The sequence below is a fragment of the Pan paniscus genome, chromosome 5 (genome assembly GCF_029289425.2).
Source record: "Pan paniscus chromosome 5, NHGRI_mPanPan1-v2.0_pri, whole genome shotgun sequence".
Lineage (NCBI taxonomy): Eukaryota > Metazoa > Chordata > Mammalia > Primates > Hominidae > Pan > Pan paniscus.
Genome location: NC_073254.2, coordinates 30953381 through 30974170, shown reverse-complemented (window position 1 = coordinate 30974170; position 20790 = coordinate 30953381). Strand labels below are relative to the sequence as shown.

At 46.9% G+C, this 20790-nt stretch overlaps 2 protein-coding genes across 2 annotated transcripts in view; one reads left to right on the top strand and one right to left on the bottom strand.

The window, feature by feature from the left end:
• The window catches only part of ATXN1 (ataxin 1), a 29107-nt gene extending 20955 nt beyond the window's left edge, over positions 1-8152 (top strand). The window contains exon 2 of the mRNA XM_055113203.3: positions 388-8152. Within this exon, the coding sequence (XP_054969178.2) occupies positions 388-918 (531 nt within the window). The 3' untranslated portion in view covers positions 919-8152. The remainder of the gene's footprint in view (positions 1-387) is intronic.
• Positions 8153-11686: 3534 nt separating this feature from the next.
• The window catches only part of GMPR (guanosine monophosphate reductase), a 56697-nt gene continuing 47593 nt past the window's right edge, over positions 11687-20790 (bottom strand). Inside the window, exons 8-9 of the mRNA XM_008976819.4 lie at positions 16622-16781; positions 11687-12225 (exon numbers count right to left, since the gene is read on the bottom strand). Of these exons, the coding sequence (XP_008975067.2) occupies positions 12045-12225; positions 16622-16781 (341 nt within the window). The 3' untranslated portion in view covers positions 11687-12044. The remainder of the gene's footprint in view (positions 12226-16621; positions 16782-20790) is intronic.

Genomic DNA, 20790 nt, shown 5'->3' with positions numbered 1-20790 from the left:
AGACCGCGCTGGGCTTGTGAGCCACCCGCAGAGCCTAGCTTGGTGCTGAAAGCTAAGTGGGTGCTCTGTCATTGCTGGGGTTCGATTGACTGGTTCTAACAGACACCAGCTATAGAGCTAACACTTGATGGAATATTTTGAATATTGATGACCTTTTCACTGGCTTCTGCCTATGGCAAGTACAGGTACAACCCAAAGAGAAGAGCCTCATTTATAGTGTGTGGCTGGGGGAGAGGGAGGTTTGCAAACTGAGTCATTTTCCCCCATTCAGCCTGTGTGTGTCTGTGTGAGTTCATACCTGTATGTGTGCATAAAATCAAACAAGAATAAAATGTTTTCATTTGTTCCCTTCCTTCTTCCTCTCTCTGTCTCTCCCTGTTTCCACAGGTCAGCGTTGAAGTTTTGGTAGAGTATCCTTTTTTTGTGTTTGGACAGGGCTGGTCATCCTGCTGTCCGGAGAGAACCAGCCAGCTCTTTGATTTGCCGTGTTCCAAACTCTCAGTTGGGGATGTCTGCATCTCGCTTACCCTCAAGAACCTGAAGAACGGCTCTGTTAAAAAGGGCCAGCCCGTGGATCCCGCCAGCGTCCTGCTGAAGCACTCAAAGGCCGACGGCCTGGCGGGCAGCAGACACAGGTATGCCGAGCAGGAAAACGGAATCAACCAGGGGAGTGCCCAGATGCTCTCTGAGAATGGCGAACTGAAGTTTCCAGAGAAAATGGGATTGCCTGCAGCGCCCTTCCTCACCAAAATAGAACCCAGCAAGCCCGCGGCAACGAGGAAGAGGAGGTGGTCGGCGCCAGAGAGCCGCAAACTGGAGAAGTCAGAAGACGAACCACCTTTGACTCTTCCTAAGCCTTCTCTAATTCCTCAGGAGGTTAAGATTTGCATTGAAGGCCGGTCTAATGTAGGCAAGTAGAGGCGGCGTGGGGGAAAGGAAACGTGGCTCTCCCTTATCATTTGTATCCAGATTACTGTACTGTAGGCTAAAATAACACAGTATTTACATGTTATCTTCTTAATTTTAGGTTTCTGTTCTAACCTTGTCATTAGAGTTACAGCAGGTGTGTCGCAGGAGACTGGTGCATATGCTTTTTCCACGAGTGTCTGTCAGTGAGCGGGCGGGAGGAAGGGCACAGCAGGAGCGGTCAGGGCTCCAGGCATCCCCGGGGAAGAAAGGAACGGGGCTTCACAGTGCCTGCCTTCTCTAGCGGCACAGAAGCAGCCGGGGGCGCTGACTCCCGCTAGTGTCAGGAGAAAAGTCCCGTGGGAAGGGTCCTGCAGGGGTGCAGGGGTGCACGCATGTGGGGGTGCACAGGCGCTGTGGCGGCGAGTGAGGGTCTCTTTTTCTCTGCCTCCCTCTGCCTCACTCTCTTGCTATCGGCATGGGCCGGGGGCGTTCAGAGCAGTGTCCTCCTGGGGTTCCCACGTGCAAAATCAACATCAGGAACCCAGCTTCAGGGCATCGCGGAGACGCGTCAGATGGCAGATTTGGAAAGTTAACCATTTAAAAGAACATTTTTCTCTCCAACATATTTTACAATAAAAGCAACTTTTAATTGTATAGATATATATTTCCCCCTATGGGGCCTGACTGCACTGATATATATTTTTTTTAAAGAGCAACTGCCACATGCGGGATTTCATTTCTGCTTTTTACTAGTGCAGCGATGTCACCAGGGTGTTGTGGTGGACAGGGAAGCCCCTGCTGTCATGGCCCCACATGGGGTAAGGGGGGTTGGGGGGGGGGAGAGGGAGAGAGCGAACACCCACGCTGGTTTCTGTGCAGTGTTAGGAAAACCAATCAGGTTATTGCATTGACTTCACTCCCAAGAGGTAGATGCAAACTGCCCTTCAGTGAGAGCAACAGAAGCTCTTCACGTTGAGTTTGCGAAATCTTTTTGTCTTTGAACTCTAGTACTGTTTATAGTTCATGACTATGGACAACTCGGGTGCCACTTTTTTTTTTCAGATTCCAGTGTGACATGAGGAATTAGATTTTGAAGATGAGCATATATTACTATCTTTAAGCATTTAAAAATACTGTTCACACTTTATTACCAAGCATCTTGGTCTCTCATTCAACAAGTACTGTATCTCACTTTAAACTCTTTGGGGAAAAAAAACAAAACAAAAAAAAACTAAGTTGCTTTCTTTTTTTCAACACTGTAACTACATTTCAGCTCTGCAGAATTGCTGAAGAGCAAGATATTGAACGTTTCAATGTGGTTTAAAGGGATGAATGTGAATTATGAACTAGTATGTGACAATAAATGACCACCAAGTACTACCTGACGGGAGGCACTTTTCACTTTGATGTCTGAGAATCAGTTCAAGGCATATGCAGAGTTGGCAGAGAAACTGAGAGAAAAGGGATGGAGAAGAGAATACTCATTTTTGTCCAGTGTTTTTCTTTTTAAGATGAACTTTTAAAGAACCTTGCGATTTGCACATATTGAGTTTATAATTTGTGTGATATTCCTGCAGTTTTTATCCAATAACATTGTGGGAAAGGTTTGGGGGACTGAACGAGCATAAATAAATGTAGCAAAATTTCTTTCTAACCTGCCTAAACTCTAGGCCATTTTATAAGGTTATGTTCCTTTGAAAATTCATTTTGGTCTTTTTACCACATCTGTCACAAAAAGCCAGGTCTTAGCGGGCTCTTAGAAACTCTGAGAATTTTCTTCAGATTCATTGAGAGAGTTTTCCATAAAGACATTTATATATGTGAGCAAGATTTTTTTTAAACAATTACTTTATTATTGTTGTTATTAATGTTATTTTCAGAATGGCTTTTTTTTTCTATTCAAAATCAAATCGAGATTTAATGTTTGGTACAAACCCAGAAAGGGTATTTCATAGTTTTTAAACCTTTCATTCCCAGAGATCCGAAATATCATTTGTGGGTTTTGAATGCATCTTTAAAGTGCTTTAAAAAAAAGTTTTATAAGTAGGGAGAAATTTTTAAATATTCTTACTTGGATGGCTGCAACTAAACTGAACAAATACCTGATTTTTCTTTTACCCCATTGAAAATAGTACTTTCTTCGTCTCACAAATTAAAAAAAAAAAATCTGGTATCAACCCACATTTTGGCTGTCTAGTATTCATTTACATTTAGGGCTCACCAGGACTAATGATTTTTATAAACCGTTTTCTGGGGTGTACCAAAAACATTTGAACAGGTTTAGAATAGCTAGAATAGTTCCTTGACTTTCCTCGAATTTCATTACCCTCTCAGCATGCTTGCAGAGAGCTGGGTGGGCTCATTCTTGCAGTCATACTGCTTATTTAGTGCTGTATTTTTTAAACGTTTCTGTTCAGAGAACTTGCTTAATCTTCCATATATTCTGCTCAGGGCACTTGCAATTATTAGGTTTTGTTTTTCTTTTTGTTTTTTAACCTTTGATGGTAAGAGGAATACGGGCTGCCACATAGACTTTGTTCTCATTAATATCACTATTTACAACTCATGTGGACTCAGAAAAACACACACCACCTTTTGGCTTACTTCGAGCATTGAACCGACTGGATCCACTAAACCAACACTAAGATGGGAAAACACACATGGTTTGGAGCAATAGGAACATCATCATAATTTTTGTGGTTCTATTTCAGGTATAGGAATTATAAAATAATTGGTTCTTTCTAAACACTTGTCCCATTTCATTCTCTTGCTTTTTTAGCATGTGCAATACTTTCTGTGCCAATAGAGTCTGACCAGTGTGCTATATAGTTAAAGCTCATTCCCTTTTGGCTTTTTCCTTGTTTGGTTGATCTTCCCCATTCTGGCCAGAGCAGGGCTGGAGGGAAGGAGCCAGGAGGGAGAGAGCCTCCCACCTTTCCCCTGCTGCGGATGCTGAGTGCTGGGGCGGGGAGCCTTCAGGAGCCCCGTGCGTCTGCCGCCACGTTGCAGAAAGAGCCAGCCAAGGAGACCCGGGGGAGGAACCGCAGTGTCCCCTGTCACCACACGGAATAGTGAATGTGGAGTGTGGAGAGGAAGGAGGCAGATTCATTTCTAAGACGCACTCTGGAGCCATGTAGCCTGGAGTCAACCCATTTTCCACGGTCTTTTCTGCAAGTGGGCAGGCCCCTCCTCGGGGTCTGTGTCCTTGAGACTTGGAGCCCTGCCTCTGAGCCTGGACGGGAAGTGTGGCCTGTTGTGTGTGTGCGTTCTGAGCGTGTTGGCCAGTGGCTGTGGAGGGGACCACCTGCCACCCACGGTCACCACTCCCTTGTGGCAGCTTTCTCTTCAAATAGGAAGAACGCACAGAGGGCAGGAGCCTCCTGTTTGCAGACGTTGGCGGGCCCCGAGGCTCCCAGAGCAGCCTCTGTCACCGCTTCTGTGTAGCAAACATTAACGATGACAGGGGTAGAAATTCTTCGGTGCCGTTCAGCTTACAAGGATCAGCCATGTGCCTCTGTACTATGTCCACTTTGCAATATTTACCGACAGCCGTCTTTTGTTCTTTCTTTCCTGTTTTCCATTTTTAAACTAATAACAGCAGGCCTTTTGCGTTTACAATGGAACACAATCACCAAGAAATTAGTCAGGGCGAAAAGAAAAAAAATAATACTATTAATAAGAAACCAACAAACAAGAACCTCTCTTTCTAGGGATTTCTAAATATATAAAATGACTGTTCCTTAGAATGTTTAACTTAAGAATTATTTCAGTTTGTCTGGGCCACACTGGGGCAGAGGGGGGAGGGAGGGATACAGAGATGGATGCCACTTACCTCAGATCTTTTAAAGTGGAAATCCAAATTGAATTTTCATTTGGACTTTCAGGATAATTTTCTATGTTGGTCAACTTTTCGTTTTCCCTAACTCACCCAGTTTAGTTTGGGATGATTTGATTTCTGTTGTTGTCGATCCCATTTCTAACTTGGAATTATGAGCCTCTATGTTTTCTGTTAGGTGAGTGTGTTGGGTTTTTCCCCCCACCAGGAAGTGGCAGCATCCCTCCTTCTCCCCTAAAGGGACTCTGCGGAACCTTTCACACCTCTTTCTCAGGGACGGGGCAGGTGTGTGTGTGGTACACTGACGTGTCCAGAAGCAGCACTTTGACTGCTCTGGAGTAGGGTTGTACAATTTCAAGGAATGTTTGGATTTCCTGCATCTTGTGGATTACTCCTTAGATACCGCATAGATTGCAATATAATGCTGCATGTTCAAGATGAACAGTAGCTCCTAGTAATCATAAAATCCACTCTTTGCACATAGTTTGATCTTTACTGAAATATGTTGCCAAAATTTATTTTTGTTGTTGTAGCTCTGGATTTTGTTTTGTTTTTTAAGGAAACGATTGACAATACCCTTTAACATCTGTGACTACTAAGGAAACCTATTTCTTTCATAGAGAGAAAAATCTCCAATGCTTTTGAAGACACTAATACCGTGCTATTTCAGATATGGGTGAGGAAGCAGAGCTCTCGGGACCGAAGGCCGGGCTTCTTGAGCTGTGTTGGTTGTCATGGCTACTGTTTCATGAACCACAAGCAGCTCAACAGACTGGTCTGTTGCCTTCTGAAACCCTTTGCACTTCAATTTGCACCAGGTGAAAACAGGGCCAGCAGACTCCATGGCCCAATTCGGTTTCTTCAGTGGTGATATGAAAGGAGAGAATTACACTTTGTTTGTTTTAAGTGGCGTGGAGGCCTTTGCTTCCACATTTGTTTTTAACCCAGAATTTCTGAAATAGAGAATTTAAGAACACATCAAGTAATAAATATACAGAGAATATACTTTTTTATAAAGCACATGCATCTGCTATTGTGTTGGGTTGGTTTCCTCTCTTTTCCACGGACAGTGTTGTGTTTCTGGCATAGGGAAACTCCAAACAACTTGCACACCTCTACTCCGGAGCTGAGATTTCTTTTACATAGATGACCTCGCTTCAAATATGTTACCTTACTGATAGGATCTTTTCTTGTAGCACTATACCTTGTGGGAATTTTTTTTTAAATGTACACCTGATTTGAGAAGCTGAAGAAAACAAAATTTTGAAGCACTCACTTTGAGGAGTACAGGTAATGTTTTAAAAAATTGCACAAAAGAAAAATGAATGTCGAAATGATTCATTCAGTGTTTGAAAGATATGGATCTGTTGAAACAATGAGTTTCATACTTTGTTTGTAAAAAAAAAAAAAAAGCAGAGAAGGGTTGAAAGTTACATGTTTTTTTGTATATAGAAATTTGTCATGTCTAAATGATCAGATTTGTATGGTTATGGCCTGGAAGAATTACTACGTAAAAGGCTCTTAAACTATACTTATGCTTATTGTTCTTTTTGTTACACATAGCCCTCGTCTGAGGGAGGGGAACTCGGTATTCTGCGATTTGAGAATACTGTTCATTCCTATGCTGAAAGTACTTCTCTGAGCTCCCTTCTTAGTCTAAACTCTTAAGCCATTGCAACTTCTTTTTCTTCAGAGATGATGACGTTTGACATTTTCAGCACTTCCTGTTCCTATAAACCCAAAGAATATAATCTTGAACACGAAGTGTTTGTAACAAGGGATCCAGGCTACCAATCAAACAGGACTCATTATGGGGACAAAAAAAAAAAAATTATTTCACCTTCTTTCCCCCCACACCTCATTTAAATAGGGGGGGGTAAAAACATGATTTCAATGTAAATGCCTCATTTTAATTTAGTTTTATTTTGATTTTGATTTAATATAAAGAGGCCAGAATGAATGCGGAGCAACTTCTCAGAATAGTATTCCTGTCCAAAAATCAAGCCGGACAGTGGAAACTGGACAGCTGTGGGGATATTAAGCACCCCCACTTACAATTCTTAAATTCAGAATCTCGTCCCCTCCCTTCTCGTTGAAGGCAACTGTTCTGGTAGCTAACTTTCTCCTGTGTAATGGCAGGAGGGAACACCGGCTTCAGTTTTTCATGTCCCCATGACTTACTTGCATACAAATGGTTCAACTGTATTAAAATTAAGTGCATTTGGCCAATAGGTAGTAGCTATACAATAACAACAATCTCTAAGAATTTCCATAACTTTTCTTATCTGAAAGGACTCAAGTCTTCCACTGCAGATACATTGGAGGCTTCACCCACGTTTTCTTTCCCTTTAGTTTGTTTGCTGTCTGGATGGCCAACGAGCCTGTCTCCTTTTCTGTGGCCAATCTGAAGGCCTTCGTTGGAAGTGTTGTTTACAGTAATCCTTACCAAGATAACATACTGTCCTCCAGAATACCAAGTATTAGGCGACACTAGCTCAAGCTGTTGTCTTCAGAGCAGTTACCAAGAAGCTCGGTGCACAGGTTTTCTCTGGTTCTTACAGGAACCACCTACTCTTACAGTTTTCTGGTCCAGGAGTGGGGTAAATCCTTTAGTTAGTGCATTTGAACTTGATACCTGTGCATTCAGTTCTGTGAATACTGCCCTTTTTGGCGGGGTTTCTTCATCTCCCCAGCCTGAACTGCTCAACTCTAAACCCAAATTAGTGTCAGCCGAAAGGAGGTTTCAAGATAGTCCTGTCAGTATTTGTGGTGACCTTCAGATTAGACAGTCTTCATTTCCAGCCAGTGGAGTCCTGGCTCCAGAGCCATCTCTGAGACTCATACTACTGGATGTTTTAATATCAGATCATTACCCACCAAACTTCCAATCGTATGCCTCCCACAGGCCAAGGGAAAACAGACACCAGAACTTGGGTTGAGGGCACTACCAGACTGACATGGCCAGTACAGAGGAGAACTAGGGAAGGAATGATGTTTTGCACCTTATTGAAAAGAAAATTTTAAGTGCATACATAATAGTTAAGAGCTTTTATTGTGACAGGAGAACTTTTTTCCATATGCGTGCATACTCTCTGTAATTCCAGTGTAAAATATTGTACTTGCACTAGCTTTTTTAAACAAATATTAAAAAATGGAAGAATTCATATTCTATTTTCTAATCGTGGTGTGTCTATTTGTAGGATACACTCGAGTCTGTTTATTGAATTTTATGGTCCCTTTCTTTGATGGTGCTTGCAGGTTTTCTAGGTAGAAATTATTTCATTATTATAATAAAACAATGTTTGATTCAAAATTTGAACAAAATTGTTTTAAATAAATTGTCTGTATACCAGTACAAGTTTATTGTTTCAGTATACTCGTACTAATAAAATAACAGTGCCAATTGCAGATGTGTGTCTTTGCCTTCTGTTGGGTCCTCAAAGAAGAGGCCAGGAAAAGAGTGCTAATTCCTCCTCCTTATTGACCCCCCCGCTCACGAGTTCTCCCTGGGTAGGTTGGAGGTAGGGAGGTGTGACATGAGGCATTGCCTTCGCTGCTAATGTTTTGGGGGGAAGAGTACGTGTGAGATGAGGTTCTAAGATAAAAGGCACACAGCCACACCTGATGTCTTGGTTTCTTCAGTTCATGTTTATGCCTCCTAGCTGAACACTACTGTTCACAAGAGGTATATTTGTCTTTAAACATGTGGTAGCTTCATGCGCTCGTGTGGCATAATCTATACACTCTTTACAGATTTGCTCTAAACTGGTTAGTGGTCTGAAAGTGGAAAATTTATTTTTATTTCCTGTAATTCAAGCTCATTAGAAATTCAGCTAGCAGACCGGGCACAGTGGCTCACGCCCATAATCCCAACAGTTGGGGAGGCCGAGGCACAAGGCCTGCTTGAGCCCAGGAGTTCGAGACCAGCCTAGTCAACATAGTAAGACCTCATCTCTACAAAAAATGAAATTAGCCGGGTGTGGTGGCACATGCCTATGGTCCCAGCTACTTAGGGGACTGAGGTGGGAGGATCGCCTGGGGCCAGGAAGTTGAGGGGGCAGTGAGCCATAATCATACCGCTGCACTCCAGCCTGGGCGACAGAGCAAAACTCTGCCTCAAAAACAAAAAAAAAAACCCAACTCCTTGAGCAGGTCTCTCAGCACGTGGAGGAACCCCCCGTTTACCTCAAGAGTACCACATTACAGCTTTGCACTGGGCCCAGTCTTGGAAAGATATGGCTTAGCAGTTGTGCCAGAAAAAGTAATTCCTCAAGAACCCATGGCTTCCAGGTGGAATCCCCTGCACCCACCTCAACCCACCTCAAGACCTTCCAGCCTCAAGGTTACACAGAGGTGGGAGAACGCTTGGGGTTAAATTCATTTTCACTTAGCCAAGGAGGAACTATCTTCTTGGGAAGGTGTTTTGGACTCTCCTCTGATTACTTAGTTGAGGTCCTGACACATTATATAATAAATATGTGAAAGGACACACAGCAAACCAGAGCTGTGTAGGTGCAGCTCAGGCTACAAGGGCTGCCCCAGGTCCTCTGGAGTAGCCCGGGCAAATGTGCCTGTGTGCTGTGGGCAAACCCGGCAAAGCAGTCTGCATCTCTGCCTTCCCTTTTTGTTTGTGTGAGATGCTGATTGTTCTGACAAGTTTGGGGTCCAGTGGCTGTGCTACTTACCTCAGCTGGTGAAATCAATTAGGGGGAACCATACCTTCAGGTGCTGCAGCTGGGCAGGACTTGAAACCATCAAAAGCACTGCCAGAGCCCTCAGACGGAGCGGCCAGAGTGGCCCAAGGCAAATGGCGTCGAGTTCACAGGCTCTCCTCCTCCTCCCCCAGCTCCGGCACAGGAAGCCCAGTGGGTCAGCAGCAAAGCTGCATGCTTCATCTCCAGGTCCTGTGGGACAACCGGTCCAAGGGACACTCTGCTGTGGGCTCCCCCAGCCCCACTCCTATCAGAGGCAGAGATGAACCTGCTAAGGCAAACGGTGACGGAGCCTTACAAGTTCTCTTTATGGGCCGGGTGTGGGGGCTTACACCTGTAATCCCAGCACTTTGGGAAGCTGAGGTGGGTGGATCACCTGAGCCCAGGAGTTTGAGACCAGCCTGGGTAACATAGCAAAAACCCATCTCTACTAAAAACATAAAAATTAGCCAGACGTGGTGGCGGGCACCTGTAATCCCGGCTACTCTGAAGGCTGAGGCACGAGAATCACTTGAACCTGGGAGGCAGAGGTTGCAGTGAGCCGAGATTGTGCCACTGCACTCTGCCTGGGTGACAGAGCAAGACTTGGTCTCAGAAAAAAAAAGACATTCTCTTTCTGAAGGCTCTGCTTCAAAATGGTCCTAACAAGTTTTTGATTTTGTAACTACTCAGTTACAAGCAGCTGGAAGACCACGGAGAGCAAGGCGGGGAGCCTGCAGCCAAGCCCCATGTCTTGCTCCACATTAAATAGCCTCTTGGCCCTCCCGTCTCCAAAGTGCAGCCCTTGTGTTTCTACAGGTGCAAGAGTTATTCTTAATGGGCCAGGCACAGTGGCTCACACCTGTAATCCTAGCACTTTGGGGAGGTTGACGCAGGTGGATGGCTTGAGCCCTGGAGTTTGAGACCAGTCTGGGCAACATGGTGAAACCCTGTCTCTATAAAAAATACAAAAATTAGCTGGGCATGGTAGCAGGTGTCTGTAGTCCCAGCTACTTGGGAGACTGAGGTCAGAGGATCACCTGAGCCCGGGAGGTCGAGGCTGTGGTGAGCTGTGATCCTGCCACTGCACTCCAGCCTGGGCGACAGAGACCCTGTCTCAAAAAAAAAAAAAAAAAAAAATTCTTAATGGATTTAGTAGGGGAAAGTATTGCAATGGAGACAACGCTGCTGGCTGGATCTCTAAACATAATCTTAAAGGACCAACAGTGGGCCTGTATTATCCCAGAGTGTGACAGCTCTGGTTGGACCCTTCTCATGCCATCGGTCACGGTGGACAATCAGGCCATTCATTCACCCTGGCACAGCAGCACCCTGTGGATCTTCTCTACTCCAGGGTCATTGCTTGCCTTTCCAAAGAAAACTGACTTGTCTACCTGCTCTTCAGCCTTATTAAAAAGTAAAGTAAAACATCCTGATCTGCATACGCTTTCCAGGCCTGGAACTCAATACTTCAAAGTTTAGCGGCCGGTCATCACTTCTTCTGCGTTCACTGTTTAAACAAGCATCCTGGTGGACTGCTGCAGGTCAGCTGCAGAGGCCAATTCTCCAAGACAATGTCATTGTTCCCAACCCGTTAACTGACCCTTATACAATAGTGCCATGTGGTCCTTCTGGGAAAGGATTCACTGGCACACTGAGGGAATGGCTCTAACTCATGTCTCAAACCAATGCCTTTTAGGATGCCACTGATCAAAGCTTTGGCTCTTTTTCAGTGTGACTCCACCTGCTAATTTCTTGGGAGACAACCTTTCCATAAAAAATCCTGTGGAATTTCAAATTAAGACAAGTTGGGACTGAGAAGGGGAAAAAAAAAGATGGAGGAAAACAAAATGAAATGAGAAGCCAGGACAGGGACAGCTTCCTAGAGGCAACAGCAAACTGGTAGCGACAGATGACTTGTCCCTGAAAAGCACATGTAATGAAACTCGGGGAAAACACATTGGCTCAACTTTGTGAGTATCAGCTGGGAAAACAATTCATGTTCATCTGTCCAGTTAATTGCTTTTGTTCTTTTGCAGCAACCAAAAGCTAGAGGTGCGGGATGCCAGTTACTTTGACTCCGGCCTGTCCACCCTTGGCCCCCGCACTGTCCTCCTCTCCTTGCCCCTCCTAAGGTGACTTGTCTGCTAATCGCCAGGAGAGGCTTGCCATCAGCCTGTCTAGGAAGGCAGCAAAACAAATCCCAAACCATTCAACTTGACTCCTGGAAATACAAACTCCAGCAACTCCATTAAGTCTTAAGATAATAGCATTATATTAAAGTGAAACCATCTTCTTTTAAAAAAGAAAGAAAAAGAAAGGGGAGAGAAAGAGAAAAAGAGAAAGATGCAAGTGTTGGTTTGAACAATGAGGTTATGAGTTCTGGGCAGCAGGGCTCTGATGTTGGCCCAATCGGTGCCTTGCGTCTGGGCCCCGAGAAGGCAGGCGGGAGAGCCCCGAAGCCTCCAGGCGGCAGGAGACAGGAGAGAGGACACAGCATTCCACCATTCAGGAGCAGCCAGAAGCTCTGACGAACAGACTGGGGGGGGAGATGGGAAAAGCAGGTTTGGACGCTTCCACTCGAGCCAGACGCCGCTTTGTCCCCAGGGTTAGCTGAACACGGTGTTGTGCTGCTGGGTCACCCGGATGAATGTTGCCCTCCTGCTGAGCTCCTTGAGTTTGGCGGCCCCCACGTAGGTGCACGTGGACCTCAGTCCCCCGAGAATATCCAGGATAGTGTTTTCCACATCTCCTTTGTAAGGCACTTCCACAGTCTTACCCTCAGAGGCTCTGGAAGACGATAGAAGTTTTCTTTTTATCTAGTTTCCCGCCCCACCTTAAGAGCCCAGTTAGAATTACTCCCAGCTCCAGCACTTTCTGTAGCCCCCAAGGCACTCAGAAAACCAGACCCCACCCTCTGACCCCATCCCCACATTTCTACCAAGTGCCAAGATGATCACCAGCATCTCAGATGAACACATTCCTCCCACCCAAAGGGCACGGGCTCATTACTGGCTGCCCTGCATGTTGCGGAGAGGAAAGTCCTGGTGAGCAGCGCTTGAAGGAGTCAGGGACCCATACCACCCTGCTTGGTGCCATTCTCTCCAGCAACATGCTCCCCTCTGCTGCTAAGAGAAACCACCTTTACCTTTCTATTCTACCTCAACACGCACACCAACTTCCCAACAACCAGGAGCCCAAAATGCCCCCAGAATGGCCCTGGCCGATTCCCCCTGGAAACAGCCTCCTGTCCTCCTACATCAACAACAGGAAAAGTCCAGAGCTTCACCTCCCGCCTGCCTGCTCTAAGATCAGAAACCAAGTGTCTTCAAGGGGGATGACCAGGACGAGGAGGACATAAAATGGATAGCTCAAGTCCTACCAGCTTACGTGGAAATCACCAGCAAGGTGATTTCATTGAAGTGGCTCCGTTTTGATAGCCTGCCTGTCTTTCTGCTTTGCTGGGTACACTGGCCACCCCCAGTTCGACTCCCTGTTCTCTTACAGGTCACTACACCTATCACCCTGCACATGTGTGGGTCCAAGCAAGGTAGAATCAGAGGAGAACTAAGACCTGTCTTAGCACCAGAGGCTTCCAGGCTTTGGATAGCAACGTTCACATTTTCAAAGGAGTATTTAGAAACTCAGGTCTGGCCTATGGCATGAACACTAAGCAACATTTCACTGTCCCCACTGAGCCCATGTCCCTCTCTTCACAAAGCCACCAGGTAACACTGCTTGATTGTTACTTGGGTAACACAGGTCATGTCCCCTCACTGCAAAATGGGGATGTGGTCCAGATACATGTATATATTACCAGAATATGTGTATATTACACATGTGCATATTACCAGATGTGTGTATTACCAGAAGGAAATCTGAAATCTAGGCAAAACTCTAGCTCTCATCTAAGGGCCATGCAAGTTCTAACAAGTACCCAAATTCTGGAACTTTCTGTAGCTGTTCTTTTCAGCTGGAAAAAGAGCATCTTTTTTTGAGATGGAGTTTTGCCTTTGTCACCCAGACTGGAGTGCAATGGTGCAATCTCAGCTCACTGCAACCTCTGCCTCCTGAGTTCAAGCAATTCTCCTGCCTCAGCCTCCTGAGTAGCTGGGATTACAGGTGACTGCCACCACTCCCAGCTAATTTTAGTATTTTTAGTAGAGATGGGGTTTCACCATGTTGGCCAGGCTGGTCTCGAACTCCTGGCCTTAGGTGATCCACCTGCCTTGAAGAGCATCTCTTGACCAGACATTCATTATCTAGAATTTCAAAAGGGGCTTAACTCTTGGTCGCTGAACAGGCAGGACTACCCTTGGGTAAAATCCAGCTACTTAAACCATCAGCCAGTTTAGAGCCCCAAGCTCAGGAAGCCAAAGTCATTGGCCATACCCAGGATGGTTCAGGGCTCAGCACTCCGTGACCCCAGACAGGCGTCTGTACACTTGTGCCTGCAATTACTGACATTTCTTTTTCGTAAGATATTTCCATGGCCTTCCTGGGGCTTCTTGGAAATTTCTAGATTCTCACTGTTGCTTCTCTGCTAAGTGGTGGTGTCGCCTTTTACAAGTTCCTTTTTTGCTAATGCTTAAGTCTGCTCATCCGTAAAATGAAGGTACTTTGCCTCCCGGGCACAGCGTGAGAATGAAATAATGATTGGGAAAGAACCAGCAATGTGTACATTAACTGTGCCATAAGTAATTTGTCAAAGTCGGGAAGCATTCTCATGACAAGATCATGGTCACGGGCTGAAAACAGAGAGAGAGAGAGAGAGAGAGAGAGACAGACAGACAGAGAGACTCAAACAGACAGAGGTAAGACAGGTGCAGCCGCAAGGCTCAGGCTGAAGCCTTTGGATTAAGGTTCTAATTTCCTCAGCAATTTCTTTCCCTGTTAAAGATTTGAATCCACTTTCAGAACTGAGTCTTGCTACCGCTGAATCTTTTTTTTTCTATTATACCTAAACCCTGCTGAAATTACAGGAGACGGTTTTTCTTTCAACTCTTTGGTTTCTGTTTGTGCCATAGCCTGCTCTGGTCTTCTTGATTCTATAATTTTTTTAAGAACCCAAAACAGATGCAGCCACGAGGGTGAAAAAGGTACTCCAGGCAAAGCACCTAGCTGCTGCTCACCCATGAAAGCTCTGGCACAGAGGACACGTGTGCAGGCCCTTGGATGATGACAACAGTTGCTGGTAAAGCACGAAGCTTCTTGAACACAGGTCCAGCTTAGTGCCTCCTCCTTACCCAACCATGCAACCTCCTCCTCTATCAGGGACCGCTTGGGGGAAAGAGGGCCTCGGGGGCTACCTGGAAGGAGTGAATCCCTCATTTCTGATTGGTGCAGTCCCCATCGATCTTTCCCATCCTGCTTTTCCCATACTATAATATCTTTATTGGGGTTCACCACCAAGAGAAAGAGACTTGAGGAGAATGAGAACTGAAGTAAGTCCGCTAGAACCCCACGGATGAATAGAACTCTGGTAGAATACACCCCACTCCCCCCAATCCCCCCACCTACAAATCTCAGTGGAGTTCTGAGATTTTGCTGCTAGCTTGGTATGAACCTTATATAATACATCTGAATCCCAGGTCCTCAAAATGACCCTATGGGTGTGGAACGTGTGGTAGGAAATAAAGGGTGTCAGTCAGGGAGGGCTTAGGTTTCCACTCCAGCACGGGATAGAGTCTGAAAATTGGAGGGAGAAGCCTGAAGTTTCCTGGAAAAAGGCAACCAGCCGATTCACAGGCAACTTCCCTCTGCAGATGGAGAAGCTTTGCTCCTGTCCCCATTTTGTATAGCTTGTCATCGGCGCTAACCCTGATGAGAGTAACAGTAGGCTCTATGGAGCAGGGTGAGGCAGTGAGTATACTGTCATCAGGTTCTTTTTTTTTTTTTTGGCAGGGTATCACTCTGTTGCCCAGGCTGGAGCACAGTGGCACGATCATAGCTCACTGCAGCCTCCAACTCCTGGGCTTAAGCCATCTTCCTGCCTCAGCCTCCTGAGCTGCTGGGAGTACAGTCATGTGACACCACACCCAGCTAATTTTTAATTTTTTTGTAGAGACAGGGTCTTGCTATGTTGCCTAGGCTCATCTGGAACTCCCGGGCTCAAGCAGTCCTCCAACCTTGGCTTCTGGAAGCACTGGGATTACAAACATGAGCCACTGTGCCTGGCCCCATCATCAGGTTCTTAAAACACACATGCAGACAGTTAAAATGGAAGTGAATCAGGAAAAGACCCAGGTGTCTTTGGAGACCATGGATTAAAAACATGCATCAGGAGCCAGGTGCGGTGGCTCATGCCTATAATCCCAGCACTTTGGGAGGTCGAGGTGGGTGGATCACTGGAAGTCAGGAGTTCGAGACCAGCCTGGCCAACATGATGAAACCCCATCTTTACTAAAAATACAAAAAATAGCTGGGCATGATGGGGGGTACCTGTAATCCCAGCTACTCGGGAGGCTGAGGCAGGAGAATCACTTGAACCCGGGAGGCAGAGGTTACAGTGAGCTGACATTACACCACTGCACTCCAGCCTAGGCGACAGAGCACAACTCCACCACAAAAAAATAAAAATAAAAAATAAAAAATAAACACACAACAGCAGAAGTAAGCCCCACTTCTACAGTGGATGACACAACTGAATGGCTGAAAATGCTGCTGTGTCGGCTCTCGGAGCCTGGAGGAAGGTGAGAAGCGGTATGAGCTGTATGCAGCATTCTTCAGGAAAGGCCTGGCAACCGTGCAGTGGTCTAGACCACACCTACGGCTTTCTGTGCAAGAGGAGAGCCATTCTTCAACTCAATCCTTTCAGCCTGAACTCTTCTCAAGCCAGAGATCTAAGCTTACAGGGATAGCTCAGCACAGGCTCTACTGGAAGGACAAGACAATAATTCCACCTACCCCCAGAGGTCTGAAGTATTCCCTTCAGGACTGGCACCCACTCACATATAACCCTGGTCACACTTCCAACCCATCACCAAACACTGCTGCTCTGTACTTGCTTTTGGGAATCCCAAACACTGCAAATGCTAACTGGATACAAATTAGGGGTCTTTAAAAAGAACCCCTTCCCACGGTACTTTAATATACACAGAGCTGCTATTCAGACCTGCTTCCATCCCATCTCCGTAAGAAAAGCAAGGCCAGGCCTCGAGGGTGCGCCCCGGGGCCGCCTCCTCACCTGTACTCAGCAACTCCTCCTGCATGCTTGTTCATGGCTGTGTCAGAGCTCATCCCGTAGAAGAGCTTGAGCTTCCGTCCGTTCCTCTCAATCACTTCTCCAGCACACTCCGTATGACCCGAAAACATTCCTCCCAGCATGACAAAATCTGCTCCAGCTCCTAAATGCCAACGGTGGGGATGAAAGCGAGTAGCAGAGAAAACAGCTCAGGGGAAAAGGCTCTCAAAAAATCCCAGTGCTTGCCCAGTTCACCTCCCTCCCCGCCCAGCTATAGTCAAGAGAAAGGCTGGACCTCTCTCGCCTGTCTCCTCCTGGAAAAAGGGAGACGGCTTCCATGCAGGGAGAAAGGGCCATGGGACACTGCGAGAAACAAACGCAGCCTACTGAAGGCTAGTGTCCCATATACTGGACCATGCTGAATGGCTTTTAATGGCTAACTACGACCACCTTCCTCAGATCTAACTCTCTTAGAATCACAGAAACATTAAGATTGAGGAGTATTCTGCCAGGCACAGTGGCTCAGCCCTGTAATCCTAGCACTTTGGGAGGCCGAGGCAAGTGAATCACTTGAGATCAGGAGTTCAAGACCAGCCTGGCCAACATGATAAAACCCCATTTCTACTAAAAATACAAAAATTAACCGGAAATCGCTTGAACCCGGGAGGTGGAGGTTGCAGTGAGCCGAGATCATGCCACTGCACTCCAACCTGGGCAACAGCGGGAGACTCCGTCTCACAAAAAAAAAAAAAAAAAAAAATTGGGCAGTATCTTAGAAAGCAAGTTACCTAATCTTGTACTTAATGCTATGACTCCTCTATGATACCCCCTCAGGTGTCTGGTCTGTACTTGAAGCTCTCCACACTCTGACACTCCCTGTGCTTATACATCAGGAAAAAGCCTCAGAACAGACTGAAGCTCCTACACTAGAGACAGCTTCAAGGAAAGAAGTCCCTGTGTTATGGAAGTCGTGTGAAACTCCACCCGCACCATGCTGCTGCACATTAGATTTCCAGAGTACATATTCTGCCAGACTAATCACCCAATGACAGAATATTTCCAGGACAGGCACAGGAGACAAAGGTACTGAAGCTGCCTGTCTTTGTGGGCTATGCTGGAACAGGCCCAGGGCTGGCTCTATGTTGATCCAAAGTGCACAGCACATGATAGACGCTGAATGATTAGCTGTCAAAAAAGTAAAAACGTGGGAAAAAAAGTTATCATTCCCCATTTTGTTCATGGATCACTGTACAGTGGGATTCTTCATTGCCTATTAACTAAGGAACTGCTACTGTGTCCGGAATTGGTGGGTTCTTGATCTCACTGACTTCATGAATGAAGCCATAGACCCTCACTGTGAATGTAACAGCTCTATAAGGTGGCGCGGCTGAGGCTTTTTCCTTCTGGTGGGGTTGGGGTCTGCACTAGCTCAGAAGTGAAACTATAGACCTTGCCGGTAAATATCACAGCTCATAAAAGCAGTGTAGACCTAAAGACTGAACAGCAACAGGATTTATTGCGAAGAACGAAACAACAAATCACCCTCCCTATGGAAAGGAGACAGAACGGTTTGCCACTGCTGGCTCCGGCAGCCTGCTTTTATTCTCTTATCTGGCCCCACCCATATCCTGCTGATTGGTAGAGCGAGTGGTCTGTTTTGTCAGGGCGCTGATTGGTGTGTTTACAATTCCTGAGCTAGACACAAAGGTTCTCCACGTCCCCACCAGATTAGCTAGATACAGAGTGTGGATTGGTGCATTCACAAACCCTGAGCTAGAAACAGGATGCTGGTTGGTGTGTTTACAAACCTTGAGCTAGATACAGAGTGCCCATTGGTGTATTTACAATCCCTGAGTTACACATAAAGGTTCTCCACGTCCCCACCAGACTGAGGAGCCCAGCTGGCTTCATCCAGTGGATCCGCACTGGGGCTGCAGGTGGAGCTGCCCGCCAGTCCCACGCCCCGCGCCTGCACTCCTCAGCCCTTAGGTGGTTGACGGGACTGGGGGCCCTGGAGCAGGGGGCGGCGCTCATTAGGGAGGCTCCGGCCGCACAGGAGCCCGTGGAGGGGGCGGGGAAGCTCAGCCATGGCGGGCTGCAGGTCCCGAGCCCTGCCTCGCGGGGAGGCAGCTAAGGCCCGGCCAGAAATCCAGCGCAGCGCCAGTGGGTTGGCACTGCTGGGGGACCCAGCACACCCTCCGCAGCTGCTGGCCCGAGTGCTAAGCCCCTCATTGCCTGAGGCCGGCAGGGCCAGCCGGCCGCTCCGAGTGCAGGGCCTGCCAAGCCCACGCCCACCCGGAACTCCAGCTGGCCCGCAAGCGCCTCGCGCATCCTCGGTTGCCACTCGCGCCTCTCCCTCCACACCTCCCTTCAAGCTGAGGGAGCCGGCTCCGGCCTTGGCCAGCTCAGAAAGGGGCTCCCAGAGTGCAGAGACGGGCTGAAGGCCTCCTCAAGTGCTGCCAAAGTGGGAGCCCAGGCAGAGGAGGCGCGGAGAGCAAGCGAGGGCTGTGAGGGCTGTCACCTCTCACTACAGCCTCCCCTGAGTAAGCCCTACTGAGGGTTTACCTTTAGAACAGAACAAGACAGTAGCAGGGCGCAGATGTATTAATAGGATGAAGGAGGAGGGGAGCTTGGCAAATCCTAATTAGGAGGAGGAAATATAGGAACCCCTGAAAGTGGCCCTGATGCCTTCAATTTGGTCATTTAAACATTGGCAGAGCACTCTGGGGTTTGCATTGGCGTTACAGTCCCTTCTCTTCAGCATGACAGAAAGGCGAGCTTTTCTAGCACTCAGGGAAGCAAAGCACAACGCAACCTTCCTAAGTGGCAGCAACCTCTTAAGACCCTCCCCTTTCAGGGTTCCTAACACGAATGCTGACTCCCTGGTCCTCCTGCCATGATTTTAAGGAGGCAGAGGATAACTGGTGTCCAGCCAGGATTCTTGACGACAATTCAGGAGCACAGCACCTCTGCGGCAGCTGCAAAGGAGCAGATGTCAACAGCAGGAACGCAGAGCACAGACCCACTAAAGAATGCTTTGAGGGGGTTCCCAACCATTTTCATTTCGGGACACTCTTGCATCCTTTCCTGACAAGGTCCCTCTCGCTCCACTGAGTCTCGGCACAGGTACGGCCGCACTGACTAAGAGACAGTGGAGGAGGGAATGGCACCCAAAGGAGACTGAGCTGAGTGTGGTCCAAAGGCCAGGAACTGTGATCTACAAGGCACTTCTCAACGACCAGTCACTTTAAAGTGTGTTTGGCTCTCCCTCTGTACAGAGAGCATGTGTGAGGCAACACAAAAGAGTCCAAGATGGACCACCACCTGTATTAAGTAGATTCAGCTCAAAAACCAATCATAAAAATGCCCTTGGCCAATGATCCTTACAATAAAGGGTAAGTGACAGCACTAGTTAGCAGAGGCTCTGTATTCTCCCTGTTCTACCCGATTGTAGGGCTGTGACCTTGTCATTCCCTCCTACAGCCTCAGTCCCCTCAACTATAAAATAGGAAGCTGGAATCAGTGGAGGGTCTGTAGATTCCCTTCCACAGATAGGATCTATGATTAGGAGGAGGTTAAATACCATTTTTCATGACATTCTTTGGGTTGCTATGAAACCTTGTTGCTAAGAACACTGCCCTGTGTTTTCCTTTGTCACTATCAGGGTTGTTGTCTGACCATTTATTTTTTAATTTTTATTTTTTATATTTTTTTGAGACAGGGTCACTCTGTCGCCCAGGCTGGAGTGCAGTGGCGTGATCTTGGCTCACTGCAACTTCTGGCTCCCGGGTTCAAGCGATTCTCCCACCTTGGCCTCCTGAGTAGCTGGGATTACAGGCGTGCACCACCACACCCCGGTATTTTTTTTTGTATTTTTAGTAGAGATGGGGTATTGTCCAGGCTGGTCTCAAACTGCTGGTTTCAAGTGATCTGCCCACCTCGGCCTCCCAAAGTGCTGGGATTACAGGTGTGAGCCACCACACCCAGCCTGAAAATTAAAAACAAAAACCAAAAAACAAAAAAACAGAATTCCTATGACATAAAGTTTCCTGCCACCATTTTTTTTTTCTGGCATCAGCAAAGGGCGGAGGCATGGGAGCTTCGTTTCTGCCTCCCGCCGGCACCCACAACCCCCATTTCACATTCTGGAGCCCACAGCCACGCGGCCAGCT